Raw genomic sequence first — 12,727 nt, forward strand, 5'->3', positions numbered from 1 at the left:
GGATTCAAGAATCCTCCTTGCGAATTCAAGGTTTTAATCACTCGAGGAAGACAATGATCTTCCTCTTCACTTTTTCACACTCTTCCCTGCGTCAAAAACTCATATGAGTCACACTAACGGGAGCAATGTAAAATTGTCGTAAAATCATCAAGTTTACATGGTGTGGCCCCACCTGAGTTTTCTAAGAGGCTCTTTTTTTCTCTCTCCACATTCTAACAAAAATTGCTTTAAAACCACTAAGTTTACACGATGTGGCCCTACCTGAGTTTTTCTATTAATGAGTTATACTCTATTAACTGGTTTGATGAAAGATACACACCATGGCGGCCTACACACGAGCCTATGGATTAGGCACCATGGTGGCCCACACACGAGCCTATGGATGGCATCCCATGCTCATTGTGTTTATCCGGTGTGTTCCATATGAGTTGTGGTTTTAGCTTCTTTTTATTTATTAATTTTTTAATCATCGCATCTAACATCTAAGAGAGAACCTGATAAACCGATTGAATTTTACATATACAGCAAGATAGGCCCCATAGATGGATATTTTTCCTGAAAAAAAAAAAAAAGTTGTCAAGTACTCCAATACATATCATATGTGAACTGGGCAACTTTAGATAGTACACAGGATCTTACATGTGAATTATCACATATAATCGAAGCTACGGTACTAACCACATGTTCCAACTATTTTGGGGCCATGGTGATTTGTTAGTGCTATTCAACTCGAATAAGGCCCCAAATTCCCCACCGATCAATAACTCCTGTGGGCCATACCCGGGAGGAAAATCGTAGATAATGGAGAGGGTAACATCCACCGTAGAGACTTTCACGCAGGACATGGGGTTCACCGTCTCGTGCTTATCTTATTGTAGACACCCCACCTTAAACTGATAAGTTGATCAAGTTGGATAGGAACTAAACCTTAAATGGTACCTAAACCTAAACCTAAACCTAACCCCATAAACTTAAGCCCCAGGAGAGTAAATCCTGGAAATCTCAACTCAATGGGTCTGCTCGCCCAATCAACTCACCTAGTCAATAGTCCACCCAGTCCAGTCAAGCCCAAGGTCAAAAGCGGGCCGAAGCCCAAATTCTAAGGCCCATCAAAAAGTTGGGGAGGTAGCAACATGACACCCAAGGAGTAGGACTCCCCCACACGTATGGAGGAGCCCACCTGCCAAAGTAGGAGGCCATATGTGGATCTAGCAACACCCAAGGCACCTCCGGCCACGTGGCAGGTCTTCTTTAGACCTACGTATCTACACAAGGAACGGACAAGGAAGACCCTGGCTAGACTTATTCCTAAGGTTGCACAGACTTGGATGAAGAGAAAAAACAAATATCAATTTCATCCCAAACTTTTCTGAGTCCTACGAAAATTTCAATGGCAGACATTCAATTCCCACCTCTTTCTATGGTATGGTCCACTTGAACTTTGGATATGAGTATTTAGCAGCTCATGCCAAAATGGATGGGATATAACGCATACATTATGATGGGGCTCAAAGAACCTTGCCAGGCATAGGCACCACTCAGGTCAGTGGTGTGGGTATAATTTACTTCGGTAGTGACCTTCCCAGTACTGGCACTGCTCGGTGCAGGAAAATCTCAGTGGGCCCACATGTTTTATCACACAACCAAAAATACGAGGCAGATACAAATTTTAAGTGGACCACATCCACATCACAAGAAACAGTGGTGATTGATTATCAACCATTAAAAACATACTAGCACCCACTGTAATATTTATTTTACATCCAACCTACTGATTAAATCACACAGACTTGGATAAAGGGAAAATACAAATATCAACTTAATCCAAAACTTTTGTAGCCCACTAGTATTGTATCTCATGGTGTGACCTACCTGAGATTTAGGCTGCATATTTTTTGGTTCATGTCCTAAATTAATCTGAAAAAAATGGATGGACGGTTTGAATAAAACACATATATGATGGTGGGGCTCACCAGTATTGAGCTTGGCAATGGAGGGGTCGCTACCGAAACGCGGAAGCGGATTGCTTAGTGAGTAACTCAGTAGGCCTAGCACACTGAGTAAACTCTGTGAGGTCCACCATGATTTATGTATTTTATCCTCTCCGTTCATCCATTTTACTAGATAATTTTAGGGGTTGAGGCAAAAAATGAGGCATATCCAATGTTTAAATGGACCACACCACTGGAAACAGTTGAATTGAACGTCTACCGTTGAAAATTTCTTAGGGGCCATAGAAGTTTTGGATCAAGTTTATATTTGTGTTTTCCCTTCATCCTTGTCTGTATGATCTTATGAACAGGTTGGATGACAAATAAACATCACTGTGGGGCCTAGAAAGGTTTCAACGATGGAAATCATTGTCCCCACTGTTTCGAGTGGTATGATCCACTTGATCTTTGGATATGCTTCAATTTTGCGGTCAACCCCTTAAATTAGATGGAAAAATGGATGGACGGTTTAGATAGACAACATACATTCAAGGTTGGCCCAACTGAGTTTACTCAGTATGATAAGAGCACACTGAGTAACTCAGTACGCAATCCGATTTCCCGAATCCAAGTCTGTTCCGGTGTGTGCCACACCATGTAGTCGAAGTCCCACACTACGCAATCCCTATCCGAGTAAATCTGTTTGATTCATTATCCGCTGAGAAATTTCTGACTGCAAACCCCACCTTTTACCCACCCTCTTTTCCAAATGCTCCCAAACTCTACTTTCCAAAACTAAACCATTATGTACGGACACACTATTTTCAGACGAAAATACCATTGCATACATCAAAGTTGCACCGTCGATTCTATATACATGTGGCTACAGATTATAACCATAGCCATTGGTAGCGTAGACATTGGGGGCGGTGGGCCACTACCCTACCGATCCATGAGTTTTGTGGGGCTCTCTGCACACGTGTGGGGCCCCCCTTTAGCCCTTTTTTTAGCCCCTAAACACCCCCAATTCAAAAATTTCCCAATCCTTCTTCCTCAAAACTTAACAACCTCTCTCTAAGCCCATTCCTGCATCCAATCCTCCCCACCAAACCCCATTTTCCTAAATCCTCTTCATCTCTAGGTCTTCTATTTACCAATATTTTTCCTTTCAAACCCAATTCCCTCAAAACCCCTCATTCCCTAAACCCGTCTCCCTCAGGGGGATAACTACTCAAAATCTACGAAGCTAAAAATTGAGCGAGGCAAACAAGAAATTGAGCGAGATAAACTGGAAATTGAACGAGGCAAAATGGAAATCGAGAGAGGGAAACTGGAAATTCAGCGAGGCAAACATGAAATTCAGTTAGGCAAATTGGAAATTGAGCGAGGCAAAGAGGAAATTGAGCGAGGCAAACATGAAATTGAGCTAGGCAAACTGGAAATTGAGTGAGGCAAACTGGAAATTAAGTGAGCTAGGCTAACATGAAATTGACCGATGCTAACGTGAAATTGAGTGAGGCTAACATGCAATTGAGTGACTCTAACGTGAAATTGAGTGAGGCAAACATGAAATTTAGCGATGCAAACATGAAATTTAACGAGCCTCAATTTCATGTTTGCCTCTCTCAATTTCATGTTTACTTTGCTCAATTTCCTTTGAGCCTTGTTGAATTTCATGTTTGCCTCGCTCAATTTCCTATTTGCCTTGCTCAGGATTGAAAGACGAAGGTGGCTCAGACCATCAGAAATTTCAAACGGCTGTCACTGTCTCCATTATTTTCAGTGGTGGGGTCCACTTGAGCTTTTGATCTGACTTATTCCTTGTCTAATGCCCTAAAATGATCTCTCCAAATGGTTGGACGGTGCATATATAAAACATACATCATGATAGGACCCATATAACTTGGTGATATCACTTCAGTAGCCAGGTGGTCAGGCAGCAAGATGGACCCCAACTTATTGCTTGTCCAACCTTAAAACAGTCGTGTGTTGCAAGCTGGAATGATTTTTTTGACATATCATACATGATTTTGGGGTAGGAGAAACTGATTTAGCCAACCAACTCAGCAGATTTGGGAGATTCTATCAGATCGATGACCGAAAGTATTTTATTTTCATTTTTATTATAAATATTAAGTTTTAGTTCGATTAGGCTGCCCCGACATTCTTCTCAACTCAAACTTGAAAATTTTAAACCCATGTAGTTTATCACAATAGAAGATGTTAATATTAGCATTTTAGATATAATGTTAACCACATCACAGAGGGACCAATAAATGATTATAAATGTTTTAATGGGGGTAACTTCTCTCAACGAGTGTGTTGTGCAATGATGTGGAGTCGGCTTTGAGTATACTGTGGAAAGGCTCGAGTTAGGCATCCTATAATTCCTAAATCCGTACATCATCTCCTCTTTCGGGTCATTCATGGATATAAAGAAACTAAAGGCAGCGATTCACATGATGCATGAAATTCAACGAGGCAAACAGGAAATTAAGCGAGGCAAACATGAAATTTCATGTTACCCTTGCTCAATTTCATGTTAGCCCAGCTCAATTTCTAGTTTACCTCGTTGAATTTCATGTTTTGCTCGTTGAATTTTCAGTTTGTCTCGCTGAATTTCATGTTTGCCTCGTTGAATTTTCAATTTTCCTCACTAGATTTCATGTTTGCCTCGTTGAATTTTCAGTTTGCCTTGCTCAATTTCCTGTTTGTCTCGTTGAATTTTCAGTTTGCCTCACTCAATTTCATGTTTGCCTCACTCATTTTTCAGTTTGCCTCATTCAATTTCATGTTTGGCTCACTCAATTTCTAGTTTGTCTCACTCAATTTTCTCTTTACCTCATTCCATTTCATGTTTGCCTCGCTTAATTTTCGGTTTACCTTGCTAAACTTCACGTTTGCCTCACTAAATTTTCAATTTGTCTCGCTGAATTTTCAGTTTTCCTTGTTCAATTTCTAGTTTGCCTCACTCAATTTCATGCTTGCCTCGCTGTATTTTCAGTTTGCCTCGCTAAATTTTCAGTTTGACTCGCTAAATTTCATGTTTGCCTTACTCAATTTCCAATTTGCCTTGCTTAATTTCCTATTTGCCTCACTCAATCTCATGTTTGCCTTACTCAATTTTCAGTTTGCCTCGCTGAATTTTCAGTTTGCCTCGTTGAATTTTCTCTTTGCCTTGCTCAATTTCCAGTTTGCCTCACTCAATTTCATGTTTGCCTCGCTCAATTTTTAGTGTGCCTTGCTAAATTTCATGTTTGTCTCGCTAAATTTCATATTTGCCTCGTTCAATTTCATATTTGCCTCGCTGAATATCCAGTTTGCCTCACTCGATTTCATGCTTGCCTCGCTCAATTTCATATTTGCCTCGCTGAATTTCCAGTTTGCCTTGCTCAATTTCATATTTGCCTCACTCAATTTCCAGTTTGCCTCGCTCAATTTCATGTCCGCCTTGCTCAATTTCCAATATGCCTCTCTCAATTTCATGTTTGTCTCGCTGAATTTTCAGTTTCTCTCATTTAATTTTTTTTAAGGCTCGTTGAATTCATGTTAAGATTGTTGAATTTTATGTTAGGATCATTGAATTTCATGTTAAGCTCGCTCATTTATCCATAGTTGTAAGAACCGTTTGCTATAGAAGAAATGGCTATGGTTTATATTCGTAGCCAGAAAACTTGGTGCTACAAAACAGTTGAAGCAATGGCTGCGCTATTTAGTACCTACGCTTACGGATATAATTCGTAGCTATAAGTCTACCGACCTTGCACATGCAAAGTATTTTCATCCGAAAGTAGTGTGTCCGTATAAAATGATTTGGTTTAGGAAAGTAAAGTTCGTGAGCGTTTGGAAAACACGGTGGGTAAAAGGTGGGGCTCACAGTTGGAAATTTCTCTTATCGGCTTTCAGGTCCGACATGGCAGATATGGTGGCTAACCGGTCCGGAGTCCTCTACAGCACTGCGTAAAAACACTCAAGTCTGTGGGGCCCACCAGGTTGTATATGTAAAATCCGCTCCGTCTATCAGGTTTTATGCTCCATGTTAGATGTTAAACCAGTAATCAGCCATATCCACAACTCATACGGGCCGCACCACATTGAAAAGTAGGGAGAGGATGCTAAACCATAGGTTTGTTTGTGGGGTTACCAAGTCGTGTATCTTTCATCAAAGCCGTTGATAAGATGTAATTCATCAGGATCAAAATAATATGAAGAGTAAATATGATATATAAAAAAAAATCCACTGGGGCCACACCGTGTGAACTTAGCGGTTCGAGTAGCAATTTTGCATTGTTCCTCTTGTGTGATCCATGACAGTTCCTAATGGAGATTATCTTCAACATATACGGTCCAAATGATGGTTTTCACTTGATGAACGGAGTGGATTTTGTATATACAACATGATGGACCCCACAGAACTTGGGTTTATTTTGCGCTGCGTAAAACAGGCGTTGCATTGGTCTCGAACTTGGATTTGAAACCTCCAGAGACTTCTAATCCTCTAACTTAGAGCTCTATATATTCCGCTGTAACGGAGGTTTTTATCTTTTGTTACTCTACCTTCTCTCTTGTCTTTCATCAAGCTAATCGTGTCCGTTCAATCTCTTGAGATGGACCTACCAACTCTCTGCGCTAACAACTGTGGATTCTTCGGCAGTGATGCAACAAAAAATCTCTGCTCCAAGTGCTACAAAGATTTCGTCCTCAAGCAATCAACGGCCATAATTGTGGGACTACCAATTCAGTTGGCCGGCAATGAAGGAGGGACCACCAATGCTAATGATGGTCCTGCCAAACAACTCCCGAATCGGTGCGGGTTATGCAGGAAGCGTGTCGGGCTCACGGGCTTCCAGTGCCGATGCGGAGGCACGTTCTGCTCCGTCCATCGATTCTGGGACAAGCACGACTGCTCGTTCGATTTCAAGAAGATGGGCCGGGATGCGATCGCGAGAGAGAATCCCACCGTTAAAGCGGATAAGTGCGAGAGGATTTGAATTTGGTTTTTGCACCCAAACAGTTATACTGGATTACTTACTTTTTGTTTTTTCTTTTGCTTTCGAAGATACTGAATTTGGTTTTTGCATCCAAACAACCTAGTTTTCGTTTTTTTTTTTAATCTTTTTGGACGCATGAGATTCCATGCACCTGAGACATGATTCTGATTCGTTGATCAAAACGGTTGGCTAATTACCTACAGGCGATCACATGTCAGGTAGGCATATGCCGCATATCTTTTCCACCACCATGACATTTTTGCAGGACATCGTTACCGTGCAAACGGTGGGCCGGATCATGAACATCACCCATTTCAAAAATCGGGCTGATTCACTCATTATATGGGGCACACCTATATGTTTAGTGAGACCCTTGGTTGTCCATTGATTCCAGCAGTGTAGAGAAATTTTATAAAATCGCTAAGATTGCTGCGTCCCAACCATTCGACAGTTGTATTATTTTCCGTTCCACTCTGGACTGGTTCGGTTTGAAGTTGGTGGGAAAAATATGGCCCTATGCCGTAGGTGATTAAATCCAAGAATTCCGATTTTCTGCTTGCTGGATTTTCTGTTTACCTGCATGTGATTGCTCCTCTATTAAATGCAGGTTGTGATGATGTGGCCACATTACACTGCAAATAAACAGAAAATATCCGTTTGTAACAAATAGATGATTGGAACTCTAATTCTAAATATATATTCTATCATGATGTGATTCATGACTAAGGAGTTTGGCAAATTTGATAAAATTACTCAGATTGTAACATCTCAACCTTTTGACAGCTTTATTATTTTTCATTGAGTGGTGGACCATGCTCCGCTCAATATTTGCGGAAAAAATATCGCTGACCCTTAGGTGATCGGTTCTAAATATGGATCCTATCGCATCAATATGGCTGACCCTTAGGTGATCAGTTCTAAATATGGATCCTATTGTTATGCGATTCGTGATCGAGGGATTCAACAAATTTGATCAAATTATTCACATTGCAATGTTCCAACTGGTTGATAATTGTATTATTTTCCTAAATTTGAGGGTGGACCATGCTCCATTGAATGGTGGTGGAAAAAAATATCACACTGATCTCATAGGCGATCAAATCTAAATATGGATCCCATCTTGATGTGATTCATGATTTAGGGATTTGACAAATTTGATAAAATTGTTCGGATTGCGACGTTTCAACCATTCGACAATTGTATTATTTTCTGTTGAGTGTGGACCATGCTCCATTTAATGTTGGTGGAAAAAATATGGCTGGCCCCACAGGTGATCAGTTCTAGATATAGGGGCGCCCATTGCCTACCGACAGTGAGGTGGCTACTAACAGTGCTCTGTGGGCCCACCATGATGATGTATTTGTTCTATCCGGGCAATCCATCCATTTTTTTCAGACTATTTTAGGGCATGAGCCCAAAATCGAGGCATATCCAAATCTTATATGGACCACGCTATAGGAAAGAATGGTGATTGGACACTCACCATTAAACTTCTTAGGGGCTACAAAAGTTTTGGATTAAGCTGATATTTCTCTCTTTCTTTTCTTTTTTTTTACCCACGTGTGCATGACCTAACCAACAGAATGGATGACAAATAAACATTACAATGAGCCCTAGGAAGTTTTCTAATGGTGGGCATTCATTTACCACTGTTTTCTTTAAGTGTGGTACACTGGAGATTTGGATCTCCCTGGTTTTTAGCTTCATGCTCTATAATTAATGATCTTAAAAAATAGATGGACAACTTGAATAAAACACACACACACACACAGATATATATATATATATATATATATATATATATATATATATATATATATATATATATATATATATATATATATATATATATATATATATATATATATATATATCATACCACGTTGCTACTGCCACTGTCAATAAGCAATCCCCGTCTAAATATGGATTCCAAATCGTGATGTGATTGGTGATTGAGGAATTAGACAAATTTGATAAATTTGTTTAGTTTGGAAAATTCCAACCATTTGACATTTGTATTTTTTTCCGTTGAGTGTAGACCATGCTCCATTTGATATTCGTGGGAAAAATATTTCCCGTTCTAAATATGGATCCCATCATGATGTGATAATTGAACATCCCAGCCGTTTGACAATTGTATTATTTTCCATTAAGTGTGGACATGCTCTGTTCGATGTGAGTGTAAAAAATATGGCTAACTCCGTACGTGATTATATGGATCCCATCATGATTAGTGATCGAGGGATTCAATGAATTTAATAAAATTGTCCAAACTGCAACATCCCAATAATTTGACAGTTGGATCATTTTTCATTGAGTGTGTAGACTATGATTTGTTTGATATTAGTGGGAAAGATATGGCTGAATCCGGTAAATGATCAGTTATTGTTGGGGAGCCGGGGAAGCATACAAAGATAAATCAAGTAAAGTATTACCAATCACACAAACAATCTAGATTTTATATGGAAAAAACGCATTCGGAAAAAAAAATAAAAAAAAATCATAGCACAAAGCGACGAGTATGCACTATAAAAGCAAAAATTACAAGAGATAGAGTGCTACCGATTCAAACAAGTCTCGAATCCACTTCACAAGCCCCAGCTATGCCTTGAAAATCATTTGGAATGAATTAGAAAGCCCTACAACTCTTCTACTACACCCAAATCCCGATTACACTGGATATATATAGTATCACAATCGGAATAGAAAACAAATCCCGCATTACATAATTATGCACGCACTCGATGAGACCTTTGATGGACTTTGATGGCATCGACGATTTGTCAATGGCATCGAACACCGTCAATGATATCGAGTAACAACACCAAAATGTTCCAGCAATCAATGTGAATTTTTTCATATTTTTCTGATGGCATCAAGCATCTGTCGATGACATCAACCACTGCTTGATGGCATCAAGTGGTCTGTCGGTGGCATCGACAGACCTTGTTGCTTACAGATTTAAGACATCAAGGAATCTGACAAATTTGATAAAAATTTTGAGATTTCACATTCCAACCATTTGACAGTTGTATTATTTTTCGTTGAGTGTGGACCACGCTGTGGTTGATGTTGGTTGGGAAAATATGGCTAACTCCCATAGGTGATTAGTTCTAAATATGGATCCCATTGTGATGTGATTCGTGATCGAGGAATTCGATAAATTTGATAAATTTGTTAAGATTGCAACATCCTAACGCTTAGATAGTTATATTACTTTCCATTGAGTGTGGACTATGCTCAGTTTGATGTCGGAGGGAAAAATATGGTCGCTTGCTATTGGTGATCAGTTCTAAATATGAATCCCATGGCAATGTAATTCGTGATCGAGGGATTCGACTAATTTGATAAAATTGTTCAAATTGTAACATCTCAACCTTTTGACAGTCATATTATTGTTATTATTTTATTTCAGTGTGGACCATGCTCTATTTGATGCGGTGTCTTATCACTTGGTGGCTGGACTTGAAACTCACCATGTTAACGTGATTGAACAAGATTTTAACCTAGCCCACCCGACTATTATCCCCAGGCTCATTTGGTATATTCCTAAAAATGGGCCATGTTTGATTAACGGTTATTATACTAAATGTATAATTTAAAGCTTAAAAATATCTTTAAATTTAATTGAAAAAAGAAACACCACAAGGCTAATTTTCAAGGGAAAAAAAAAAACACCATAATATAAATTATGGACATCAAAGGTGGCAACATAGGATGAATGACCCACATTAAAGCAGGGCACTACATGATTGTGTTGGGGGACCACGGAAGCACACAAAGATTAATCAAGCAAAATATTCCAAATGCACAATCAAGTCCAATAACAAACACTCTGGATTTAACCTGAAAAAACCCTTGTGGTAAACTGTCTTGCATATGTAAGTCACTGGGATGACCTTCTTGGCACCTCATATATACATCTTTGAAGTTCTCGTCAACATACAGCTCTTTGAGACAATCGAAGCCGACTATCTCATTACTCATTATAACAAGTAGTGAAGCATGGTGGCTAACTGCATCAGCGACCTTATTCTGCTGCCCTGACTTGTGTTTCAGAACGAACGTGAATTCTTGCAAAAATGTAACCCATCTGGTATACACACGTTTCACGTTAACTTGACTATTATTGAATTTGAGAGCTTGATGGTCTGTATAAAGAATAAAGTCCCTTTAAATTAAGTATCATCCATCCATGAGGTTGTAAAAAGAGATGTCACCAATGTTGCAGTGCCTGGACTACTGCGGACAATTCAAGCTCATGGGTCGATCACTTTTTGTATGCATCACTAAGCTTTTCACTGTAGAAGGCTACCAGCCTGTCTTCTTGAGATAAAATTCTCCCAATTTCGACATATGAAGTATCACATTCGACCTTAAATAGTTTGTTAAAGTTAGGAAGTACAAGAACCAGTGTTCAGCTTCGTCAGTCCATTGAAATGGTCCTTTCTTCATGAATCTATAATTAGTAACATAATGGTGTTAAGATTCTTCATAAACCTACAATAGAATGTCGTCAATCTGTGAAAACTCCGTACTTTGTGAATTTTCTTTAGAACCGTCCATTCCGTGATGGCTTTCACCTTTTTGTCATCTACTTGGATGCCTGTGGATGTTACGACAAAGCCCAAAAATAACAAGCTATCAGTCAAAAAGCTACATTTTAAAAAAAAATAATGTACGACTTGTTTTCAGTGAGCACTTAAAGGACCTGTTTGAGGTATTTCATATAGCTTGCTTTATCCTTACTGTATATCAAAATGTCATCGAAGTAGAATATTATGAAATGCCGATGAATGGCTTTAGAACTTTGTTCATTAACGTCATGAATATACTAGATGCATTCGAAAGACCGAAGGGCATGACTAAGGATTCATACAACCATTCCTTGGTCTTAAAAGTTGTTTTTCACTCATCTCTCGGCCGTATTCGATTCTTATGGTAACTGCTCCTTAAATCTAAATTTGAAAATAATTTTACACCCTTAAACATGTCCAACATATCGTCCAGCCATGGCATAGCAATCTGTATTTTATGGTAATATTGTCGATCATCCGGTTGTTGGCACACATACGTCAACTCCCATCTTTCTTTGGAATTAATAGGGCTGATACGACGTATGGGCTCATGCTTGCTCGGATTAGACCCTTACAGATCAGTTCCTCCACTTGCCCTTATAGAATATCATACTCATTCGGAATCATCCTATATGAGGATGATTGAGTAAACTGGATCTAGGGACAAGGTCGATATGGTGTTGAATATCTCGTATTAGAGGCAATCTATAAAGAAGGCCATTGGGCCAAATTTCTTTGAATTCATTCAGCAACGTCTTTGAACTTTGAGGAATATTTAAGGACTTCGATTCATCCCCCTTTACTACCACAGCATACACCTCGTCGGTTTCCTTGGATTCCTCCATGAAATCCCAAATGGTCTAAAGGGAACTCCCCTCCACTTTAGAAGCTTTAGGGTGGTTCTCTAATGTCATTGGGGCAAGGACCATTTTTCGACCATCCTTGATGAAAACGTAAACATTGTATCATCCTCGATGGGTCGTATTACGGTTCAATTGTTATGGTCGACTAAGTAACTACTACGTGAAAAATGGAAAAAAATGACGGATTTAGGGACGGTTCTGGACCGTCTCTAAAATTGCTTGATTTAAAGACGTTTTAGAGATGGCCGTAAACCGTCTCTAAACTTTTAGACGACCTTTAACTGTCCTTAATATTGTCTTAAAAATTTAAACGTCCACAAATCATTTAAGACGGTAAAAAACCGTTGTTAACTGCGGATAAAAAA

At 39.3% G+C, this 12,727-nt stretch overlaps 1 protein-coding gene across 1 annotated transcript; it reads left to right on the forward strand.

Annotated features, from left to right (window-relative positions):
- The first annotated feature begins 6,494 nt into the window (after positions 1-6,494).
- Positions 6,495-6,962, forward strand: LOC131256687 (zinc finger A20 and AN1 domain-containing stress-associated protein 6-like). The gene has a single exon (XM_058257717.1). The coding sequence runs from the start codon at positions 6,539-6,541 to the stop codon at positions 6,920-6,922; it is 384 nt and encodes a 127-aa protein (XP_058113700.1). The 5' UTR covers positions 6,495-6,538; the 3' UTR covers positions 6,923-6,962.
- Positions 6,963-12,727: the final 5,765 nt, after the last annotated feature.

This window comes from Magnolia sinica, chromosome 1 (genome assembly GCF_029962835.1).
Source record: "Magnolia sinica isolate HGM2019 chromosome 1, MsV1, whole genome shotgun sequence".
Taxonomy (NCBI): Eukaryota; Viridiplantae; Streptophyta; class Magnoliopsida; order Magnoliales; family Magnoliaceae; genus Magnolia; species Magnolia sinica.